At 34.2% G+C, this 26,005-nt stretch overlaps 1 protein-coding gene across 3 annotated transcripts in view; it reads right to left on the bottom strand.

Moving 5' to 3' along the window:
• Positions 1-26,005, bottom strand: part of AP3B1 (adaptor related protein complex 3 subunit beta 1) — a 158,682-nt gene that overhangs the window by 121,295 nt on the left and 11,382 nt on the right. For 2 of the 3 annotated variants that reach the window (XM_026670594.2, XM_087958307.1), the window contains exons 2-6: positions 16,153-16,228; positions 14,156-14,230; positions 7,343-7,438; positions 4,168-4,328; positions 3,725-3,791 (exon numbers count right to left, since the gene is read on the bottom strand). In XM_026670594.2, the coding sequence (XP_026526379.1) occupies positions 3,725-3,791; positions 4,168-4,328; positions 7,343-7,438; positions 14,156-14,230; positions 16,153-16,228 (475 nt within the window). Of the gene's footprint in view, positions 1-3,724; positions 3,792-4,167; positions 4,329-7,342; positions 7,439-14,155; positions 14,231-16,152; positions 16,229-20,518; positions 20,789-26,005 lie in introns of those variants that run through there. The other variant, XM_026670593.2, reaches the window with a different exon arrangement.

A 26,005-nucleotide genomic window follows, 5' to 3' on the forward strand; every position in this document is an offset into this window, starting at 1 on the left:
TTTTGTTTCTTTCCCAAATGTTTTTAATATTTCTTACCTTGACTGGCTTTATCAGTAATGGGATATATCTGGTACTAGGATTAGTACCAGATATAAAGATAAATTAAACATTTTACTTAAAATAACAAATCTTAAATACAAAGGATTGTGTTCTTTCATTTTATTTTCACACACAGTATCAAATATATACTTTATAATGATTCCTTGTAAGTGACACTTCTTAAGAACAAAGGATTGTGTTCTTTCATTTTATTTTCACACACAGTATCAAATATATACTTTAAAATGATTCCTTGTAAGTGACACTTCTTAAGAAATTATTTCTTTGCAAAAAATATAAATTCTTTAAAACTAACTTCAAGAAATTGGCAAAATGTTTACTGTATTAAACATAAACTTTTAAATTCATAATTAATATACAAAGAATAGTATTTCCAAGGAAGTGTTAAATAAACCTAGGAAGACTAACATAATGAGACATCATTTTGGACAGATTTCTATAAATCTGTAAAGCTCAGCAGTATGTCATAAAATAATATTTAATTTTAAATTACCCTCTTATAATATAAATGAAAAAGTTTATAAAGGTATCATTGACAAGATTAAAATTAAAAATTAATTTTACTAGATGGAAAAATATAAATCATTCTTACAAAGCTTGCAATGAGCTCATCAAATTCAAATACAGCTTTCCATTAAGGTTTTTTTTATATATTAAAGCAAATAAACATGGTTCATTTGTCTTCCAGTGGTTGCCATGTTTTTCTGTGCTGTTGCTATGAACTTCAGCCATTATCTGCGCTCCAAGGTAAACTACATGAACCATCAACAAAAGTGACACCCAATCTATGGAGTTCATATTTTCTCCAGATTATCTATGCTAGTTGACAAGCTGGTAATGAAAAAAATCACACTAAGCAAATGGTTCTCTAATAACAATAAATTTTCTATAAAATTATGAAGGGTACAAAATGTTTCCTTGCATCTATTTTGTCATGAATTCTAATTAATGCTGCAAAAACCTGAGAGTGCTGGGTCATCACAAGAAGTATATCAAGGCTTGATTGATACTATGGGGCAAGTTGGCCTACACTGCCAACATTTTCTTCTTTTAAATTAATGGCCATCCCACCTACCCTAATCATATAGCTCAAATTATATTCCTCTTCTTATTTCAATTTTCTGAAAGCATGGAGGCTGGTAAAGATCAGTCATTTATCTTCTAATAGCTGGATAATAGATCTATCACAATATAGCACCCCCCCCCCGCCCCACGTAAATATTTTACAAACATTGAATCAGTATCTTTAAAACACACCAGATTATTCATATATCTGTAATCTAAGCATTACATTTTATACATTATCTCTTGCATATTTGTTACATATGTTAAGGAATACATCTGATTTTGCTTCATTTCCCTCATAACAAAACATCAGAATACATTAGCAATTTTAATGAAAAAACTATTAAGAGTCATAGTAATAAAATAAACACATGCATGACCTGCAAATTTTTAGACTTCCCAGGAGTAAGCTGCTACAGATAATCCTATTTAGTCTTCACAGGGTACATGGATAGTCACTTTACTTTAAATTAAATATATACTTAAATCCAGAGCTGCAGACCCAAAAAGGCCAATAAGCATCAAGGAAGCTGTATTTATGGAATCCCTGGGGCTCTCTGAGCTTGACTGTTTGCAGACGTTTCCTTACCTGATAAGGTAACATCATCAGTAATCACATCATCAGAGCACTAATGATGTTACCTAAATGAGTAATGAAAGGACTGCAAGCAAGTAACCAAACTCTGACAGCACCAAGAACTCCATACTTCAACCCTGAATTACATATTGCTTCTTCTATTGAAAGCTATATCTGCTATAACATACAGGTAGCCTTACACCTCTATACAGCAATTGTGCCTGAAATTTCCTTTGCTAATAAAGGCAGTTGTTAAAGGAGTCATGCCCCATTTTACAACCTTTTTTGCCATAGTTATTGAGCAAATCACTACAGTTAAGTGAATCATGCAGTCGTTAAGTGAATTTGGCTTTCTGCATTGACTTTGCTTATCAGAGATTCCCTAGGAAGGTTACAAATGGCAATCCCAGGATTTTGCAACCATTGAAAATACATGCCAAACACCCGAAGTCTGGTCATGTGACTCTGGGGATGCAGTCACTTTTTTCAGTGCCATTATAACTAATGGTCATTAAATGAATGGTTGTAAGTCCAGGACTACCTGTACTGTAAACTATGAGGCTACGTTTCTATACTTACTTCCATATTATTATTATTTTGGTCTTAAGATTAAATAATCTTCCTACAAAATCTATAGGACTCCAAATGTAAAGGTATCTAGAATAATCTTTATGGTTTTTTTCTATTTTCTTTTTCATCTAAGAGATACAAAATGATTTAAAATGGATAAAATAACAACTAATCAATTTGTATGGAAAGCAACATCTAAAAGCCATGATTATTTCAACCTTAGTTAAAGCAGAACTAAATAATTTTTATTCTGATGATATTTTCCAGTAATAATCATACCTTCATATTTAAAGTATTAATTATGAGAATTTTCCAAGAAAGAGGGATCAGTCAACATTATTTAGAATATGGTTTCTTGCCTCCTCTTAACAAGGACTGGTCTACCCTAGCTAGTTCCTGAAACGATGCTGCTAAATGTAATCTATAAAGCTTTAATAAAGGAATTACATAATTGACATATCCCCTATAATCTAAAAAAAAGCTATCCTAAAAATGACTTCTAAGCAATTTTGGACAGAACTCTTCCTCTGAGCTTTCAATCTGTAATATGTTTATCATCCAGTCATTCAGAGAAGGTTGATAATAGTATGGTTATTTTATTTTCTTAGTTTTATGGCTTTTATACCCTGTTTCTCCAACAATACGGCCTCCCCCAATAGGAAGTCCCAGCATGTTTTATAGGCATGAAATGAAATTAAGCCCTTCCCCCCAAATTAAGGCCTATATTAAAACATGCAAAATGGGGGGCAATGGTGGGGGGGGCTTGCCATTAGGAAGTGCTTTTGTTGCACACCCGGATATGGTGCTGTCTACGTTGAACCCGATACGAAGTGCCCCACCAACGCCGAGGTCAACATCCAAGCCGTCGCTGCCCGCCCACCCAAAGATGCAAGGGGGGGGGGAATTAAGTCACCCCTGAAAAGACAGCCTAGCCATTTTTTCGGGGCTCAAAAAAAAAAATAAGACCCGGCCTTATTATATGAGAAACACGGTAAAGATATTGTATGTCAATAGAGTCCATGTGTATTGAAAGGCAGGATTGTAAATAAATAAATATAAGTAAATAAATAAATAAAAGATATAATAACTTAAGGGGAAGGGATTTAGAAATTCACTAATTCATATTGCCTACATTTAATTTATAAATTTCATTTCTTTAATTCAGACTTTCTAGACAAGAACACAGTGGGAAATGAGAATAAATTATTGAGGTATCAGCAACCACCATATCTGTTCACAATGTCAATCTTTTTCATCATAAAGTAGCACTTCTAGTTCACCCTAAGTTTTATTTTATTAGAATTTTGTCCCATCTTTATTACTGTATCAGTAGCTATATATAAAACCTGAACTCTTAACCTTATGAGTTTTATGCTTAAAATGGCTTAACGTAGATAAAAAATATCATGATTCTAATTTCATTATAAAGCTTGCTAATTTTTGTTACTTACCGTGCTTTTGTCTTTCAAAAGCTTCTCTATTACTTCTATTAACATTTCTTTTTGTTCTGGATCAAGACTAGAAATTTAACATAAAAATGTCATCAGATATTCAACAGATTTGGGCTAAATGTATATTTTAAGTGGACAAAAAGGAACAAGTGTAATGGATTTCATTCTAAATTATAATATGGATATATGTCTACTGGACAATGAAAAAGAGAAAATTAAAGAAATTTTATCAGAGCTTTTTCAGGTGCTCAATAAAAATTGAACTTGTCATATACAGAGTATATACTATTCTGCATCTATGCTGAAACAGACAACTTAATTAAAGTAAATTTTGTTGATTTTTATCTCCATTAGCAGATGGTTCTAATCATAAACTTTATTCAATTTCATTAGGCTAAATATTAAAAACATTTCTTATATATTAATGTTTAGAGATAACTTACCTGTAAAGTTTCTGAATTGCATGGGCAGCATTTTTTCTAACATAAGGTGATAAATCAGCTGATGCTTCTTTGATAGCAAGCATCATAATTGGAACAATAATTGGCACTCTGATACTTGATAGCACTCGCAAAGCACTTGCACGAATTAACTGATTGTGATCCTAAAATAAAAATAAAATACAAATAATCTTTAAATAAATGCCACATTAAAATCATACATATTTATTTTTGTTTTTTCTAACTTTTTTATCCTTAACATCTTATTTTATGACACAGTTCTACAAAAGAATTGAAAAGAATAATCTAGTCCAGCCACTGTAGATATTTATCTAATAGATACAAAACAATCAAAACTTGTTTGAACTTTTAAATTCTCCATTAGATAATTAAAACTAAGGTAGATAGAACAGCCTATATTTAGATTATCTAGTAAAATATACACTTAGAATCATAATTAATTTATTGCTTTGTCTATTAAATCCTTTTGATAAAAATGAGAACATCAAATCGCTGAGCAAATTCAACAATTTGTAAACATTTTTCTTTGAATTAGAAATACTAAAAATTATTCTCATGAACTCTTCATTTTTCTTGATTGGGAAACACACAGAATTTGGTATAAAGGGAGTGGTTATATAGATATTTTATAGAGTAGAGGGTAGGGAATAGAATAGAATAGAATAGAATAGAATAGAATAGAATAGAATAGAATAGAGGCACAGCAGGGCTTCATAATGCCAAGCCGATCTCCGATGACAAGATGTTGTGGTTTCTAATCACTGCAGAAGCGGCTGAGGCATCCCTGGGGAACCAATGTGTATTCCAACGGCAGTCTTTACCAATTTGCCGTCAGAATGATGTTATTAGAAAGCAATCTAGACTTGTATTAAAATTATAATTTAGAATTGCCAATTTAAGTATTACGTTGAAATTCAAACCTGTTTACTTTGTCCTAATCCAGTCAAGGAAGCAACCAAGCTGCCTTCCTCACAAAGACTGAGCTAAAACTGGGGACGCTAAGGAGGAGGCCGTGGAGTGGGAGGAGCGTCCTATCAATCAAGCCCAGCCTATCCAATCTAAGTCTAAGCGCCTCCCACTGCTGGATGCTCAGAGCAGCTCATTGGAGAATAGAATAGAATAGAATAGAATAGAATAGCATAGCATAGCATAGAATAGCATAGAATAGAATAGAATAGAATAGAATAGAATAGAATAGAATAGGAATAGAATAGGAATAGAATAGAAGAGAATAGACAGAACAGAATTTAGACACATATGGAATTTTATCTCCAGTGCAAAAGCTCTCTGTGTACATACAAAAACAACATAGTAATGATGATACCAATAAGAGGTAATAGAAAAGATGAGGAGAAGAATAGCCATACTACATGGGTAAATATACGTAGACATAAGACAGTACTATGGGAATTAGGTGTTCATCAGAGTGATGACACAAAGGACAAAACTGTCTCTATGTCTAATTGTTTTGGCTTGCAATGCCCTGTAGTGGCATTCCGTGGGAGGAGTTGAAACACTTTATGTCCAGGATGTGAGGGGTCTGTAGATATTTTCTCAGTTCTCTTTGACCCATGCAGTATACAGGTCATCAATGGAAGGCAGGCTGGTTTGCAAGTCCTACCCATCCGTTGGAAGTCTGTACCTGTCCTGTTTAGTTGCTGTACCAAATCAGACAGTTATAGAAATACAAATGACAGACTCAATAATTCCTCTGTAGAACTGTATCAACATCTCCAGGGACAGTCTGAACTTTTTGAGTTGATGCAGGAAGAACATTCTTTGTTGTGCCTTTTTGATAATGGTTCTAATGTTAGGCATCCTTTTCAAATCCTGGAACCCAAAAACTTGAAGGACTCAACTGTTGTTACTGTGTTGTTGAATATAGTAAGAAGTGATAGAACAGAACAGCTCTTTCTAAAATCCACTCTCATCTCTACAGTTTTAAGCATATTCAACTCTAGATTGCTCCGGCTGCACTAGAAAATCAGTTGTTCAACCTCCCGAATATACTGTATGCAGACTCATCACTGTCTAGAATGACACCAATGACTATTGTATCATCTGCAAATTTTAGTACTTTAACAGATGGATCCTTAGATAAGTAGTCATTGGTATTGAGAGAAAAGATTAATGGAGAGAACACACAGCCCTAGGGGAAGGTGGTGCCTGTGCTTATAGTTTGAGTATTTGATGTGATTTTACCTAGCTTCATCTGCTGCTTTCTGTCAGAAAGCTTATAATCCCCCTGTAAGTATAGACAGGCACAGCTAGCTGATAAATAAATAAAATAATTCTGTGAGATGTCATCACAATCTGCGTTACTATTATGTCCAGAAAATACACCATAACAGTTAAAAACAACCTAATAGCATTTCTACAGCTATTTTTATATCTGCAATTCCTAAAAACAGTAGTGCCTTTCCCCAAGATTGTGCAACTGCCTGTCACACTCCTGCTATATATGAAGTGTCTGAAATATGTCACTGCATTTTATTCCTCTAATCAATGTCTTTACATTCCTTTTAGAATTCCACAGCGTCTGACACATAGTCCAAATAGAATAATGCGTAAGCAGGAGCAGTTATGTAACATATAACAAGTGTACTATTGTAGTTTATTTCAGTAGTCAACATTGAAGAATGTATAAGGCTTGCATAAACTAAAGTTGTTACCAAGAATTTGATTAAAACAATGTTATTCATTCCAGTTTTCTATAAATATTGTACGCCCTTCCTGGTAAACCTTCATGTTTCTAACCCAATTAGAGAAATAACAGATTTGATATCTGCGAAGGGCAATCTATTAGATCCAATCAGATTGGATTCAACCATGGTGACTGCCATTAAAATACCACTGAAAAATTATCTTCCCTGCAACTCTAAGTACAAGTGTGTAATTTTCTCTAGGAGTGAGGAAACCCTCCCAAGCAGATCTGAGATGCCTGCAAGGAGCTGAAAGAGAAGGAAATTTCAGTTATACAAACAGAAAACCATATCTGCAAAACTGGATTTAATCACTTTCAACTTTTAAAATGGCATTTTATATAAGCAATAAAGCAGAGTAACTTCAGAAATAAAATTGTATACTTTTGGGTTTTGTTGAAAATCAGCCACAACTTTATAAAAACAAAAATTGCTTCTAATTTAATTTTACTCACTTTCAGAGCACGCTGAAAGGTGCTGATTGACAGCAGTGCCAGATCCTGCTGCTCTTCTGCATAACGCATCAAATAGACGTATACAAGTTTTTTAATCTGAAAAACAAACCAGTTAATTTAGACATATTAAAATTTTGTACCATCCACAAGTACATTCAATATGGTTGTTTAAAATTGTTGCATTATAGACATTCTAGATTCTCTGTGACATGATATGTTTGCATGTTATATTCAGGGTGTCTAAACAAATAAATCACTGAAATTCTACAGCTGACAAAAATTACAGTTTAGTTAATTTCTAAATAAAATCCATATAGGTTTAAGTGAGCATGAATAAAAAAAATTGTTTTCAATTTAAAATAGACCATAAGGAGTTGTAAAAAAAATCCTGTAAAAAAAACTTACAGTTGTGCTATAATTATTGTCACTATCTGAAGAAATATTTTTCTGTCTACTCTGCCAAAAAGCAACTTATTAAATCACAGAAGGTTACAAGGCTTTAAATTATTTGTTGTTCTACTATGAACGAGCAGCAATCAACACTGACAACAAGAGGCCTGTATAGTGAATGACTGCAGGTGTGCAGAGAAAGCCTCTGTTCCTTGAAACCACTTGGAGATCAGAGGCAGGAGAACTTCAGTTTCGTGACTGCACCGTTCTTTCATCATTTACTTTCATTCAATGTTACAGCATTCGTCCCTTTAAAACTAATAATAACAGAGCCACATTAGAGTTGAGGAACACAGGCAGATCTGTTTAATTAGTTTATCAATACAAGTATATCAAACTTCATGAGTTATTGACTAAACCTTTTGTTATTTCTGCTGTAAACCACCAATTATATTTCGAGGTCACTTTCTGCATCTTTTAATGTGAAGCCTAAAATTAAGTGTAGGGCAATTCGCTGTTTATAAAAATTAATCTGACTGAACTAAATGTCCTTGACTAGCTTTGAAATCCTTACCCTGTCACAGGGTCTATAACTGGATCTTTTTCTAGAAATGTGATGGTGGGGCGGGGGGAGGAGAAAACTCAATGATAAAAACACATTTCTCCTTTCCCCACTTTCAAGTACTTTTCTTTATCTTTCAGTTTTTTTAAAAAAACTGAAAAAAGAAATATCAAATATTTCCCAATATTTTTATTTAAAATTATATAAAAAAGTAAATAATAAAAATCCTGACGAATGTTAAAAAATAGACTAAATAGCATGCAAAGAAAGAAAGAAAGAAGCCTACAACAATAATAGCAAACCTTTACTTTCTAGAAAGTCAGAGAATGATAAAATAACATAAAGGACTAAACCTGAGAAGAACAGCTGGGTAGAAATAAATTTAAAAATATCCCTACAACAAATAGATTGCAATGTATGGCAGATATGGGGTGCTAATTTTAAACTGCTACAATACACTTGCCTCATAGATTTCAAGCACTGCTGCAGATTTATATCTTTGATTAATGTACCTTAATGTCTGTTAAAATCTATCGACAACCAAATTACTCCGAGAATTTTAATGTAACATGCATTGAAGATTGTCAGAGGAAACATATTTCAATATTCAATTCACATGTTATTGGAAAGAATACAGTCCAGCAAAGTATATTTTATGTGCAATTTTATGTGTTCATAATACAGCCTAGTTTCTTCCACAAAGATACTTATAATATTTACTTGAAGTAAATGTTTTAAACTGTCCAGAGTCACTGAGAGCTGAGATGGATGGCAAATAAATCTAATAAATAAATAAATAAATAAATAAATAAATGTATTTTTATAGTCTTTAAAAACTGAACCAGAGATCGTAGCATTAACTTCTACAACCCAGCATGAAAGAGATTATTGCTGGCTCTGTGTTCACAACACAGCTGTACAGTACTTTGTACTTAGTGCATAATATGCAGTTTCATAAATCATGATAATACCATGCTAACACATTAACATATTCCATTAATTATTACAAGCAAGATGTGATACAGTGTTTGTAGCAGGCAATAAAGCTTTGCTTTAGTATCGTTCAAAAGGTAGGCAAACATTTCTGCCCTGGTTCAGAATTAGTTTAACTAATGTTGATGTGAGGGTACATTAACTCCTCCCTAAAATGAAATATGAATAAATTGGAAGACTTTTATTTTGGGGTATTAAGCTTATATGTTGGCTGGCTCAAATTTCTCAGTACAGATATAAAGGAAGCTGGTTGGCAAGGAAAGAGGAAATAATATTCTCTTAGGAAGAACCATATGGTTATTTTAACATGAACTATTCTCACCTCAGTGAATTATTGTTTCTTCATTACTCAGTTTAGATGTTCGTAACATTAAATGATTTATTAAATATATATTTGTCTGAAATAAATGGTTTGTCCTTCATAATTCCATATTCTTAAAAAGAGCTACATTCAATGTCTCAGTTTCTAAACCTTAATGATTCTAAAGACTTGCTCTAATAAAAGGTTAATAATGACACTAATAATAAAAGGTATCATGTTATAAAGATTATGAAGAATTACTTTTGGATATGCAGTCTGTATAAAAAACCCACTACATCTCTTACCTCATAAATTCCTAGACCCATTACTGGAAGCCAATCTCATAACACCTAGTACATTGTCAATAATAAGATATACAATAAGGTACAACAGACTACATTCCTCTTAACAATGAGAGAGAGAGAGAGAGAGAGAGAGAGAGAGAGAGAGAGAGAGAGAGAGAGAGAGCTGCAAGTAGCTCCATGCAGTACTTCCCATTGGTTTTAAAGTAGTTCATATGTAAGGTTGATTTAAGCTAGGGATTAGAAATCCTGTGGCTCCTGAACTACTTTTCTGCACCTTCTATCAAATCATCCCACTAAAAGTGGTTCCATTGATTTTTCATGGAATATAAAACCATGAAGGTATGTAAGCTTCAGGAAACTGTAGCAAACTAACCCCCTATCATGCCATAAAGCAGTCCACTCTATTCACCTGCATGACTTTAATTAGTGTGACATCTATTGGGACACAAACTCTACTATGCATGATTCGTCCAGAAAACTTAAGTTTAATGTAATTGTAAGATCTTATCTGGATTGGTCACCAGGACCAGAGGTTTATCTTCGGATTCATACTGGAGCCCAATTTCAGGGAACTTCTTTCTAGCCTCTGGTCCCATGATCGATCCAGATTGGATCCTGCAACATTATCCTGGGACACATATATTTGCCTTCATTCATGAATGTAGTTGAACATGTATCATGAAATCAGAATTTAATAAACTCGGAGAAATAATGAATGGAATTTCACAGAAGGCGGCAATGGGGAAAGAACTCATTATCGGTGGATCCAAATGTGGTTAAAGTTTGCACAAAAGTTTCCACTGATGTGTAGATGATTTTTTAAAATATACAGGAATGATTTTATTAGTTTATTTTTCTTTATTTTACTTTATTGTCATTGTACCTCATACAACGAAATCAAACACCATCTTCAGTGCACATCATGACCATGAAAATAAACACAAACACACATCCTTCATACTCCACACTGAATTAAAAAACCCCGACACTGCACCAACACTGCACTATGTAGTAGATTTCAACAGAGCTACTGCCCTGGGATTTTATTAGCCCTATTTAATGAGATCATTCCCTTACATTTAAACATTGTACATTAAATCAAGCATAACAATTAATAACCTGTTCATAACAGCAAAGAACATCCTTGGTTTACAAAGAAAGTTGTATACTCCTAACTTATTGTTATGCCTGATATAAAAGCAACTGAAAAGAAAGAAATAATGGAAGAGATGATATTATTATACAATTTAAGCAAACACAGAAGTATTAATCTATATTCAGAGCCTCTGGAATAAGTAATTCTGCCTAAAATAGCAATAACAAATCAATTTACTTCTCAGGATAATGCTTTTACTTAATACCCTATAGACATAATCAAGTCTCCATATTTTCCTTCAACTATGACTGTTCCCTTTATCCTCTACCTTGACAGTAAAGAAAATCCAAGTGTGCTATTAAGACTAGTCAAGGTGTTTTCTCCATGAACCTGCTTTTAAGTCTGATATGTTGTAACAAGCACATTTTAAAAAAAATGTTTGAGAATACAGAAGAAATACATTGGGACATGTATCGACATAATTCAGAGCTTTTATTTGAAATATTTCAATTACTGTAGAATATGAGAAATAAATGCAAACTAAAAATATATGAGAAAAACGGATACCAGCTAAACCATAAGAACATATAAACTATTAATTTATTCAATCAATTTATGCCTTCTGCTTCTATTGTGACAAATACTCACGAGTAATTACAGAAACTGGGAGACCACGAGTCCTAGTCTCATTGTTAGGCATGAAGCCAACTGCATGACTTTGGGCCAATCATTCTCTCTCAGCATTAGGAAGGAAGTAAAGCAAACCACTGCTGAAATTTTGCCAAGAAAACTTCACAGACTTGTACAGTTACCAAGAGTCAATACTGAATAAAAGGTGCACAAGGGGATGCACATACACAAATTACAGCAATGCATTTGTCCTGTTCCTCCTGGAAGGATTCAGGCTTCTGGTTCAAGAGTAAACATACCATTATGACCCAATTGTTGGGGGGCAATATGCTGACTCTGTAAACCGCTTGGAGAGGGCTGTAAAACACTGTGAAGCGCAGGGGTGGGATTCAAATATTTTAATAACCAGTTCTGTGGGTGCGGCTTAGTTGGTGGGTGTGATTTGGTGGTCATGTGACTGGGTGGGTGTGGCCAACTCGATGTCACCCACGTCAAGGGCACTTCTCCTCGCCTGGCTTCTCATGACTGTGGGGATGCTGCAATGGTCGTAACTGTGAAAAACGGTCATGTTACTTTTTTCAGTGCCATTGTAACTTTGAATGGTCACTAAATGAAATGTAAATCAAGGACTACCTGTACAAAAATACAAAAAGCTTCTTTGCTTGAAAAAAGCTGCCCTAAATACCAATCATTAGATTAAAAATACCTGCAAGCCGGAGTTACAAATCAGGCAGGGTGCCAGAGCACCTTGAGGAATTAAAATAGTTAAAATGCAATCATAACTATCAGCAGCCAACTCTTGCTCATAAAGTGAAACCCAGAGGTCATTTAAGCTCTCCAGAAAGAGCACAACCAGGAAAAACAATCCTTAGAACCATTTGCACCACTTAAAGATACTAGCTGGTCTCACTCCCTTCACAAGATATCCTAAGGAAATCAACCAGATTTAAGGAAAGATCAAATGCCCCCCAGAAAGGCAGTACAAAAATCAGTGCCAAGCTTGCATCCTGCCTCTTGGAAGTACACCCCAAAAGGACAGTGCCAGATAATACTAAAGCAGCAAAGGAAGACCCCCTTCCCAGATAGAAAAAGAAACCATGAAACAGGAAAAAATGTACACACAATACAAATAATTAAATCACAACAGTAGCTGTTGCTTGTTAAACAAATTACCAGAACAAATAGACACAGGAACTAGCCAGATTTCTCAACCCAGTTTATTTTCAGGAACAGAGATTAACTTTTTTCCTTCCAAACAAAGATGAATAGGGAAAATTATCCCATCAATAAACAAAGGATTAAATGTCACCAAGGACAGAATTAAACTTCACCAAAAACCAGTTTTAGACCAAAAGTCAGAAAGGGTTTGTAAACTCGCATTTGAATGTCAATCTTTCTAGCTAGCCAAGAAGCCTTGCTGAATCATCTTGGTTCCTTGTCATTAAAAGCTCCTTTCTGGTTATTCAATTATATCTTCAAAGGGCTGATTGTCGCACTTGGCTGGAAGTATATCAGGGAAGTATCTCCTCCCAATAGCAGTGTAAAAAGCTTAAAATAAACCTTCCTCTTTAAGCAAGTAAAAAAAAAAAACCTCCTTCGGAGACAGTAAGTTTAGGTACACTGCCAAGAATGTAATAAGGGTGGAAATAAACAAAAGGAGATTTCTTCTAAATACCAGTTCTCTGAACTGCTTAGAAAGTTAACAAGGGGTTCTATAGAACCGGTCCTACCCCTAGTGAATCCCACCCCTAGTGAAGCGGTATATAAGTCTAAGTGCTGTTGCTATTATTTCATCAATGACGGGCAGAACTAACCTAACCAGAGGTATCCTGGTGGGGGTAGAAATATTTGTACCAAAGAATTTTAATAGGGACAGATGAGCCTTTGCCAAACAATAAGTAGGTACAAAATCATGTCAAATATTAGCAATGAATAAGGACAGAGCTAACCTTAACACTTACAGTTTAGCAAGGGCAACATATAACTGACAGGAATTTCTATTAAAAGCAAAGTCATTCCCAGTAAATACACTGAACAAGGTCAAGAGACAGGAATAACTAGATTATGGCCTATAAAAATGCTTTATCATGATTTAAGAATATCACAAGTTCCTATCATAGAAGATTATTACTTTTTCTACACCTGTTTCACTGGAACATTACTGTAATTACTGTACTGGTAGTCCTTGACTTACAACAATTTGCTTAATGATTGTTTGAAGTTACAACAGCACTAAAAAAAGTGATTTAACATCATTCTTCACACTTACAATCATTGCAGCATCCCCATAGGCACATGACTAAAATTTGGACACTTGGCAACTGACTCATATTTATGACGATTGCAGTGTCCCAAGGTCATGTGATCATCTTTTGCAATCGTCTGATCAGCAAAGTCAATGGGGAAGCCAGATTCACTTAACAACTTTGTTACTAACTTAACAATTGCAGTGATTCACTTAACAACTGTGGCAAGAAAGGACTTATAAGTTTTAAAAGGTGCTCTTAGAATTAAAACAAGTGTTTTATCACCATACCTCAATACTTTTACTTGCTACATTCTTCACTACCGCAGGAAACAATTCAGATGCATTTTTTCCTCTGGCAATCATCTTGAAAAAGAAAAAATTCCTTTAATATAACATGCTACTTTAAAATACAGTCAATAATTTAATATATATATACACTAATAGTACATTTCAAATTACAATTAAGTTCCTTCAACTCTGAAGTAAGTTTCTTCTTTGATGACATATCTTCAAAGGAAATTCTATATTATATAATTTTTCAAAGAAATTTCAATTAATTTAAAACAGGTAAATAGGTAAGTTACTTTAATTTGTTCAAGGGTCAATTAAAAATAATATAGAATACCATTTTTGCTGGAATACCAATTATTCTGATTTTAAGAGGTAGAATTGAAGCCAAACAGTTATCAAACTCCACAAATATTCCAGTAATACTTATAGCATAATAAAACGGCAATATTTAATATTACTTTTTAAAGTATGCTGCATTATTTAAATTGCAATAACTGAAGCATACTATGAAAGAATACATTTGGAATCTTTTCAAAACATATTTGGTCTCATAAAGTCCAGAATCACTTCTTGTGAGATGAATTTGACAAATAAATAAAAGTCATGATCACTGTAATTTCAATAAAAAATTTTTTAAAAAATCCTTTGCCGCATTTGATTAGTTTCCTTTATATTAAAAAAGAGTTAGGTGCTGAATAAACATAAATTAAATATAAAAGTGAGTAATCATTAAGCTAGAGAGGGAATGAAATACATGAAATATAACTGCAGGTCTAAAGAAATGGAAAACATTTAAAAAGTTGTCATTGGAACGATTAATGAGAATCTTAAAAAGTGTTTAAGAATTTTAAAGAACAAAGGGAATACATGAATTGGTGTACAATCATGGTGGAACTAAGGAATTTTCAAGGATAAAAAGTATTAAAATGATTAAAGAATAGCGTTGGCATTAGTTACATTTTAGGTATATCCTTTTCATTTTCTTATCTCATGCCTTATTTTCTTCAGCTAACAGTTTCTGTGTTTTTCATAATGTTGTCTAATCAATATGCACCTGCTTAAGTATACTATAATTTTAAAAACCATTTTAATCCATTTTAACACTCAGGTTTTGCAAACTATTTGTGGTGTCTGTTTATTTATTTCTGGCCTCTGGTCATGTATTTTTATTCAAAATATACATCAGCTTTTCCAAACATTGGCATAAACAACATGTGGACTTGAACTTCAGACACTGTAAACCACAGGGAATCTGAATGGAATAATAAGAATGCAAAAAAAACAAAAAAAAACACCTCTGCCACAATTTCCTAACCAGCACCTAGAGGAGGATGACAAGTCTGAGGAAATGTGACCTATGCATTTTTGATTCTTCAGATCATATTTAACAAAATATACAACAGTCCAGTTTGGATCCAAATATGGACTCCTGTGAATAGAAAAGCTCCTTTCATTTAGATTCATTTAGAATCACAATGACTGAACTTATTTTCAATTTTCCTGAAAATCTCTTAGAAAATTCCTCAAAACAATAAAGTAGGGAAAAGAAAACTGATAAAAAAATACCAAACTGAACTTGATACTGTAAGATTGGTGTGCTCAGGGTTCTATCAATTAAACAACAATATCTATTGGGATCTCGGAAGCAAGTGTTCTTTATAGCAACCCCTGCCCTCTACAATGAGGTACCTCTGCCAGATTCCAACAGAACCCACCCTGCTGGTATTTCAAATGGCTTTGAAGACCCAGTTCTTCATTCAGCGGTTGAGCCAGGGTGAGTGAAATTCCCTTTAGATCATGTGGGTTGTTTTCTTTGTTCCCCTTTGTTTTGCTATCCTGCTCTTCACTTTTGGTCTCAATTTTTTGTGTTTTAAACCATTTGTAAATCACCCAGAGCTGGTGGGAGTCACATGTAAATTTAGTAAATTTATATGGATGTTCAAAATGAAAAAAGATGCAAACTACATTATACACATAATAAAAGCTGAACATACTCCAACAATCCTTTTCATAGCCTCCAATTTAGAAGAATCTTTGCTGCTTTCCAACATCTGCTTAAGATCTTCATTTCTATAAATGAGAAAATGAATATGTAAGGTTATTGGCATCAACACCTGATTGTGAATTTATTAATCATAAAAACAAAAAAGGGATCCGACATGCAACACAATGTCAGGATTCAGCAATGCAGGAACTTACCTAAAGAAAACCTATTGCAAAATCCATTTTGGGAAGATATTAAACATTTCCCTTTTAGAACAAAGCAAATATATAAAGTACAATATATATAAAAATGAATTTTGAAGGATGAATATAATAGTACATGAGGGAAAATCTTATATGTTTACGTATCTTATCAGACTAATAAAGTTAAACATATAATACAATAAATATACTATTATTTTGTATTTTTTTTTATAAAATATGGCAATATAAATTCAATACCATAGACAAATAATTATATAATCCATTGACCTGAGAAACCTAATCCCAGATTAATATATTTCAAATAGTATTAGGCTTGACTTTTACAGTATTTAAAAAAATGGCATACTCCAATCAGTAACTACAGGAGAAATTTTGTTTAATGAGAAAAGATAATAGACAATTGAAACAGGACAGAAAAAAAATACAAATATAATGATTTGAATTGAGATGAAATAAATACAATAAAATTGAGGAAATTAAAAGAGGGGAGAAGCCATGTAGAAAATGTTAAGTTGTAATAAGATATGAAATAGAATATAAAAATGAGCATGAACCTGAATTTGTGCCTGTACGAAGAAATGTAACCCGGGATTATGCTGCTTTCAAAAAAGATGTTTTAATTGTATTTCTTTTCTTTTTGTGAAAACTCAAATAAAATTTACCAAAAAAAATGTATTTAAAGGGGGGGTCCATGGTAAAGAAAAGGTTGAGAGCCACTGCACAAGATCAAACTTTTCCTGCATTTTTAATCACAAATATGTATAGAAATAAAACTGAATTAATTTAACTTGGAGAAGTAAGGAACTGAACAAAATCAAACTGGACAGGTCTGTTCAACTGTAAGGAACATAGTCACACTACACTCTCTTCCCATACTCCATTCATCAGTGACAATATGTCAATTGTTGGACTGGCTAAAACAACTTCCATCTAAAAATGAGAGTGAAAAAAAATCACATTGAAAAAACACAGAGCAGGGCTGTCAAATTCAATTACATTGCATGAGGGTTGTGTTTGACCTCAGGGGGTGGGGGTGGAGTGTAGCCAGGGTGGGTGTGGCCAGCTTGACATCACTCATGTAGGGGGCTTCTATGGAGTGCTCCGCCAGTGAAAATGGGCTCCTGAGCTCCTTTTTCAGCTGGGACGGCCTTCTGCAACCCTTGCCAGTGAAAACGGAGACCAGGAGGACCGTGGGCAGGCCTTACAAGTTCTGTTTTCAGCTGGGACGGCCTCCTGCAAACCTCTGCAAGCGAAAATGGAGCTTGCAGAGGCACCACGGGCCGTTCCTTCGCTGTTTCCAGGATGGCTCCACAGGCCAGATCTAAGCATTCCAGATCCGGCCCACAGGCTTAAGTTTGACACCCCTGACATAGAGCATGTTAGAAACAAAAATTTTTGCACTTTCCTGTTTTGGCAAATAATTCCCATTGCAAACTGGAAAAATTCCACTTCAAATAAAGTTTATAAGTTACAAAAAAAATCTTCCTTTTAGGTTACTGGATATTTAGGGAGATGCAGCATTCTAAAGGACTACCTCAAATTACTTCATCTTTACTATTACATTTAGAGTAGCAAATACTACACTTTGTCAGAAGGCCAATTTTCTTTAAATCTGCATTTGAACTTAATTTGTACTTTCTGACATCCATAAAACCCAAGACATACAAATAAGAAAATTTCCTCAATAATATAGAACAGGGGTGCCAAACTCGATTTCATTGAGGGCCACATCAGTATTGTGTTTGATCTCAGGGGGCCTGGTGGCCATGGCCAGCTCAACGTCATTCATGTCAGGGCACCTGTGGTGGCCTAGCTTGGGCTGGAGAGATCCTCCTGCAGCTCTCTGCCAGTGAAAACTGAGCTCTCTCCCTCCTGGGGCTCCAGTTTTGCTGGCAGAGGCAGCGCAGGACGGTCCTTTGCTGTTTCCAGGGTGGCCCCGTAGGCCAGATCTCCATGGCCGGAGAACTTGAGTTTGACACTCCTGATATAGAAAAAGTAGTTTTATATTCTTTAACTTTAAAAATACTGCATAGAATTGAGAAGAGTGTACACACTAAAGGGCATTTGTATATACCAGTAGTAGCTAATACAAATCTAAATCTCACAAGAAGATTATTATTAAATTAATAGTTATTTTTGAATGTGTACAAGTGGAAGAGTTTAAGACTGAGATGAGTTATAGTGATCTCTTTGGAGAAAATGAAGCTGCTTTGCTCAGTTACGGATAGTGCTCCCTCTATGATGCCCTATGTCAAGTTAGCAAATTAAGTACTATCTAAGGGCTAAATCCTTCTAAGCTAACAGTCTTTGATGTCTAGTTTTCACAAATTGTACTTTTGTATATTGGGATTATGAGGAAAAGGTTATTTGGAAAACAAAAACTTATTTCCATATATTCAGGACTCACAGCATGCGGTTTATCAGACGCTTAGAGGACATTTCCACATTCTATACAACCAAAGTGGTCAGAGACACAAGAAAAAATAGTCTTCCTATAAATACTGAAACACAAATCATCTCTGCAATCTACTGTGCTAAAACCAAGAGCATATTGCAAGAAAGTATTATTATTGTTCTTGTGTAGGTGGTGATGCTGGCGGTGATTGTTGTTGATCTCAGTCAGCCAGATGTTTAGACTGGATTTTATATTCTCTCTACCAAGTCTTTCCCATCTAGACCAGAGATGTCAAATTGGCGGCCTGTGGGCCAGATGCATCACACAAAGGCCATACTCACCCCAGCTCCATGAAGGATGGAAATGTCATGAAACATCACATGATGGCAACATGACACAGCGAGTTTGACACCCATCTAGACCATCTAACCATTGAAGTACAGCACCATTCATGTTGAAAAACTGGTATATGTCCTCAGCTTACAGCTGGTCAGTGTGATTTATAGTTTGATGTGGGACCCCACAGTTACATTGAAGGGAGGACACTATGCCCCATAGAAAGAATCCTGGCAATACATCTGCTAATTTGTAATATCTACAGACATTTAGGCTCCTAAGAAGCCAGACACTTAAGTGATTATGTCTACATTATTATGTGATGCATTGTATGTATGAGAACCATTCTTGCTTAAGTTTCAATTTCTTTGAAACTTTTATTATGTATATATACTGTTAGTTTTGATATTGATGTATATTTTTCAAGTTTAAGTTTTCAATCAGGTATTGTTGGAATCGGGTCTTACTTTCAATGTTGAGCAATGTTTATTCTTCTTCTTGCATATATCCCATTAAATACTATGTATATTTTTTTGGATTTTTAATTGTTTGTTGTTTATTGTTTTAAAATGTTTTAATTGGATATTTTTTTCATTATAAGCTGAGTTGGACAGTTACGATGTTTCTCATTCATTTTTTTCTGAGACTACAATTAGTAAGAAAAGTTGCAGTTTCATTATAAATTTAAATTTATCATTTATTATATGAAAAATAATGTCATAAATACTATTTTAATTAATACTATTACAAATAACAACATAATAACCCTTGAATAGTCCCATCGATCCTTGGAGGTTGATACTGACCACTCTGAAAATCCTGGACTGGAGATTACCAGCTTGATTGGTGGTCACCTATTATAATTACTAGGAATCCCTTGGAAAGGAGATACCTGCCTAGTAGGTCTTTCGTTTGTAACAGGGAAAAGAGAAAATTATGCCACAACCTTCCAGTATAAAGGTTTTCATAGCACAAATTGTCTGCTTAGTCTACAATAAACTGAGCTCACTAAGAGATAGTATTTTTTTCTCCCCCCCCCCTTTTAAGAACAACTTAAATTGTTTTGTGAGCCCAAGCCACATACCTGTCACCAGTGCAACAGATTTCTTCCATAAATTTGCTGTTGTAAGATAAAACAGCAGTTTCTCTCATCTTCCTCCCACCCCATGTAATTATTTCCTCAGAGCATATACAAAAGATGGGCGTTTGCAAAGGTGCAGCAATAAATGCAGAATTCATGTCCAAATGCTTGGCAAGAATGAGATTTTTTAGAGCCCAGCAGAAGTAGTATAAGTCTGAGACATATTCCACTGTTCTTTGCACAAGGAATGCTACTATACTGCATTCAAAGTTAGAATATGAAATGAAAGAAAAGTAATCAAAACAAAGAAAAAATGAAGTTAACTTAATGAAATACTTACAAAAAAAGATTTTCTTCATATGATTCAACAGAAACACTAGTAATCCTATTTTCTTCTTCAGTAGGCTCTGATTTTAGAGTAACGTTGAGCATCTCTGCCTTTTCAAGAATAAATGTAATCCTGCAAGCAACCCCACTGAATTTATCTAACAAAGAGTACTTGTTCCAGGCCTCCAAATTTAGCAAAAAGAAACAAGCATACTTGTAGTGAAAGCTACTGATCGCAATCAAGACTGTAGAATGATTATGTAATAACAGGATACCAACTCCCTTCACTTTCAGGAAACGCATACACTATCAATGATCATTTCCTCAAGAAAAACGTCTTACTAGCCAACTTCAACAAACAGCGTGATACAGCAAAACATGAAAATCATTCTTATTTAATTTTTACCTTATTCCAGTTTTTCAACAAAAATCATTCAGGAACATGTAACATACATCCCAAGGGAAGATACAAGTTATCTTAATATGAAATTAATAGGATTATAATGTATTTTGCATTCTAGAGAAACGTTAAGAGGTCATATGGCAGACTATAAAGTAGTAAAATACAAAGCTAAAGAATTCAGAAGCCAGAACCAGTGCAGTTTAAAATGAAAACAGTAGCCATGATCAACTAAGACTTTTAATGAAATTGCTTTCAGTTGGTTATCCTATTCCAATCCATTATGTACAATTAACAGAACAGAGAATTAGATAATTAGCAAGGTATTTTTCCTTATCTCCTGATCTCAAGCTGCACAATTAAACATTATTAAAGTTACGACTGTATAGAAAGCATTTAGATACAATGTAAATTACCAAATAAAATGAATGTTTATGCAAATATAATACTGCCCATATTTTTTTTTTTAATACAGGAAGACTGGAACAGAAAATAACGAATCTAGAAATGACAGTTCTCCCCTTCACATTTTCAACTTTCAAATAACAGAGATTGTGGAACTCCTGGATTGGGGCCTGGAAGTTACTTTTGGATGAATAAAGGTGAATCGTAATCCAGAAAGATGGAAACACTCTGGATGGCGAACTGTTCAGTCTGAATAAAGTTTTGTAATTGATGCTAGAAGAAATGTTACTTATTTTTATAGTTTGGGCACCTTCCTGTACTAGCATTAGTAGAGAAGCATAAATTCCAATAGTTAGAAGACTTACCAAGAAACAATATCCTAGTTTTTCTACCTATACTTAGCAAAATCTTGACAGACTATTGTAACATACTTTACACAGATAAACTTCTATTATTAATAAAAAAAATACAACTTGGGTGAGGCAAAACATCTGGGAGTTCACACCATTATATGACATATGTTGATGCATCATTTAGAAATGTGATTCAGGTTCTAATTTATTTTATTTTATTTGTTTTGTTTATTTGATTTGTCAATCGCTTACAAGATAATGGGTATAATAATAAACATGAGTATGAATGCAGGAAATAGGTACAAATAAATGGGGACAATAAGACAGGGATGGTAGGCAGGATTGTGCACTTATGCACACCCTTACAGACCTCTTAGGAATGGAGTGAGGTCAACAGTAGACAGTTTAAGGTTGAGGATGTAACAACAGAGTCAGGTAGTGCATTCCAGGCATTGACCACTCTGTTGCTGAAGTCGTACTTTCTTTACATCACTAGATGATTGACATCTTGTTATCTAAAGGATTGCCTTTATCTTTGCATCAAATTAGTTTCAAAAACTTCGCTTATTGTATTAGGTAGGGAAGATAATCTTGACAGAGATTCCTGAGATCTGTTACAAATGATAAGAGATGAAATACATTTTAAATCCACAACAGACAGAAATATACAAAGGATATTTCCCTAATTCACAGGAATATAAGATGGGAGGGAAGGTACTAAGTATCACAATCACACTTGAAAGATTCTGTTATTGTGACCACTCTCAGAAAAGTAGTATTATCCTTCCTGTGGAGATGATTTCTTGGTCTGGTTTATATGGTGCAACTGACATGTTCAGTATATACATTATTAAATAGAGAGCTATGAGGTCAAAGACCTTACTGGTGGCCTGAAATTTAAGGTACTCTATAAGCAAGACTTGTATTTTAAAAACCATGGGGAATTGTAACAAAGAGAAATTAGTGACATAAGAAATGGTATCAGCCCTTTTTGATGGATCTCTCAATGGTAGTTGCTGTGATATCAACTATGTGATTGTCAGCCTTTCAGTGGAGGCAAGAAACAGGCATAGCAGGGATGCTCTGAATTATTGTAGGATGCAATGACAGAATCTTACAGCCTATACGAGCTTCTCTTTGCCCATTCTTATAGTAAACAAAATCACAGGAAGGCTATTTTGAATTTTCTTTTTGTCAGGACTAAGCAATCTTTTCCAAAAATCTCCTTTTAACAATTTGCTTATTCTACAATCAGGTCTATATTCCTTCACAATAATTAAGAAAAGCTAATAAATCATGGCCCTCAATATAGGAGAATTCAGGTTTACTATGTATACATACAGGGAGCAAAGGGATTGCTTCAAAAAGGTTTCTTTAACCTCTTTAAACCAGATGCACATTTAATCTGCGATCTGATTCCCAAAGACATTCTCCAGGCTAAGCAGAGTCCAGAGTTTATTTCTCAATTCAATATACTTATTAAAGTCTTAAGTAGCAGAGTAAAAAAGGCACATTGCTTTTTAATAATACAATAAAATACAGAGTTAATTAAAATGATAGAAGTGTTTAATCAAGAACGTTAGGTAAATCCATTATAATACTGTAGTGAAAGTTTGCCTTGAGATCCAATATTTAATGTTCCATTAATGTAGTAAAAATACATATTTTTGTGTAAAATCATTTATTAGTTATAGCAATGCTTCCTACAGTAAATGAACCAGTTTTAGCATTCTAAATGAATTTTGCTTCAAAATATGCTGCAATATGAGCATGTGCTAAACCTATTCAGAAGCTATATAATTACAAGACTCAAATTTAATTTTCCGCTTCATACTATAGCTATTTGAGTGACATCTTGTGGTGTAATTCTGTATTGCTATATCATACATTAATCACATTAGCAAACTTGATTTCATATTATTTATGAAATCTCTACCTAACCACCCAATAATGTAGACATTCACAAATATGGATCTATTAATAAACACCAAACAACCACAGTGAAAAGCAGCAAGGCCCGGCAAAAATCTACAAAAATAAAGTTATTTCAGTGACATATCTTATCTATGGCAGTTTTCCTAAACTTTGAATACCATACCAAAAAAGATTCATTCTAGAATTTATCTGCTACATTAAGCAGCAGAGATATCTGAAGAAAGGCCTTCAAGGAAACAGCTACTATTCTAGGCAGATTCATATTCAATTTCTTAAATTATCAAGGGGATTAAGATGTTTAGATAATGTAATCAAGAAAGAATCTAAAACTAAACTTGGTAAAAATTGTTGAAGACATGAACAGTAAATTGTATAATCTAGTTTCCCTGGTTCCAGTCAAAGTCTTGGCTGCTAAATTCTGAATCAGCTGATGTCTTCTAATGAGAGAACGATCTAAAATACATATTATCTATACTAAAATAAAATTTATGCCAAGAGTTACACTCAATAAACAATGCTGGTTAGAGAAAAATATCAGCTAAAAATTGAAGCCGGATGTTCTTGAGCAATCTATCAGTTAATAAAATATTTTTCTGATACCAACAGATTCTTCTAAGAAGGGTGTGAAAGTCTTACCAGAGAAAATGCTAAATTTGCACAAATAGCTTTGCCAGCACTGCCAAATATTATTTTCTTCGTTAAAGTTAACATTTTCCAGGGAAGATATACATGCATACAATCTGTGTAATATAAATATAAATAAATTCCAAAATATACTTCTGAAGTTTAATTTTTACAAAGTTCATTTATAAGACAATGAAGAGGATATATCCCCAGAATATAACAGTTTGATCAAAATGAATCATCACCACCTTACATACATGAATGTGACTTCAAGATACACATAGAGAAGGGATGGATTTGTGATACTTATTTTGTTATTCTGCTCCCCTCCCCCCCGTCCTCAAGGCCACCCACAAAGATTAAGATGTTGTACTGAGGTGACCCAGAGCCTATCCTACCTTTAGCCATGGAAAAGCACTATATGTTTTTGACTCAAACATTCCTTCTTAGTTCAAACTATTTCACAAACTTGTGCTTGGGACAAAACAAAGAGAGTTCCCAATGTAAGCTGCTTTGAGTTTTTGAAGGAAAGGTATAATATAAGTCAAATAATATATTAATTACTCAATCCCTAGGGGCTCACTATAAAATCTCACTGTTGTCTAACTTACATTATTATATTATGGAAACTGAATCAGGATTTCTGAGAAAAATCATGTAAAACAAAGCTGCAGAAAAATACTATCAGTTACCAGCTAGGCATAGACCCAAGTCAAGAACATACCATTTTAGGGGAAACAAGAAATTCAGCTATTTCAGATAAAGCATTCCAAAGTTAGCAGAGAATTCAAAGAACTGAACGATAACTACGTACTTATTGGAAAAAGTTCTTTTTTCTTTTTTGTCACATTACATTTGAAAAAATCTGCACTAACTAAATCTGTTCTACATGGGATTCTCTTTGAAGAGTGTTCAGAAGCTTCAGCCAATCAGCTGGGACTCGGGAGGCAGAGAATAGATGGGGGCAGGGCCAGTCAGGAGAAGGTATTACTGTAAAATCTCCCCACCCTGGGGAAGCTACTCAAAATCCATTCCCCTCCCCCCCCACTAACCTGTTTCCACCGTTCTCCTCGGGCAAAGCCCTCGGGGGGAGATGGGCAAGGCCCCCAAAAAAGAATATTTCCCCCCCCCCCCCCCCCTACCCACTACCAGTTCTCCAGAACTGGTCAGATCCTGCTGAATATCACCTCTACAGCGCAGACATTGCGCAGTTCATTGGGTGACCCTAGAATGGCACATATTACGCCTCTGCTCCACAAGTTGCTTTAGTTGCCAGTTTGCTTCCAAGTTCAATTAAATGTGCTGGTTTTGATTTTTAAAGTCCTACATGTCTTGCAGCCAAGATATTTGTGGGACCATTTCTTCCCAAGTATATATACCCATCCCATCGTGGCAGGCAAGATGAGCATATTATGGGTTCTATCTGCTAAGGAGCAACATCTGACAGAAGCCAAACATTTCCACTGCATCTCTTGCCTTTTGGTGCATTATTATCCCCACTCCAAGATTAGCTACGAGGAACACTTTGGAACAGAGAGCCCACAAGATGGTTTTATTATGCATGAGTTTTTTTTTAAATACTCCTCTGTTATATGAATGTTTCTTGCTTCTTATGGTTATTTTAAGATATATATTTTTTGTTCTTACTGTTTTATTTTTACAGTATCCTGCTCAGAATCATATCTGTAAGATAGCCATATAAATTTGATAAAATAAAATTTCTGGTTTTAAGTGTCTTATTGTAGGAGATGACCAGTCTAAGCCGAGGTAGGGGTCAAATGCG

Source organism: Notechis scutatus, chromosome 2, assembly GCF_049901735.1.
Source record: "Notechis scutatus isolate UNSWTSFEM ecotype Mainland chromosome 2, rNotScu1.2, whole genome shotgun sequence".
Classification (NCBI taxonomy): Eukaryota; Metazoa; Chordata; class Lepidosauria; order Squamata; family Elapidae; genus Notechis; species Notechis scutatus.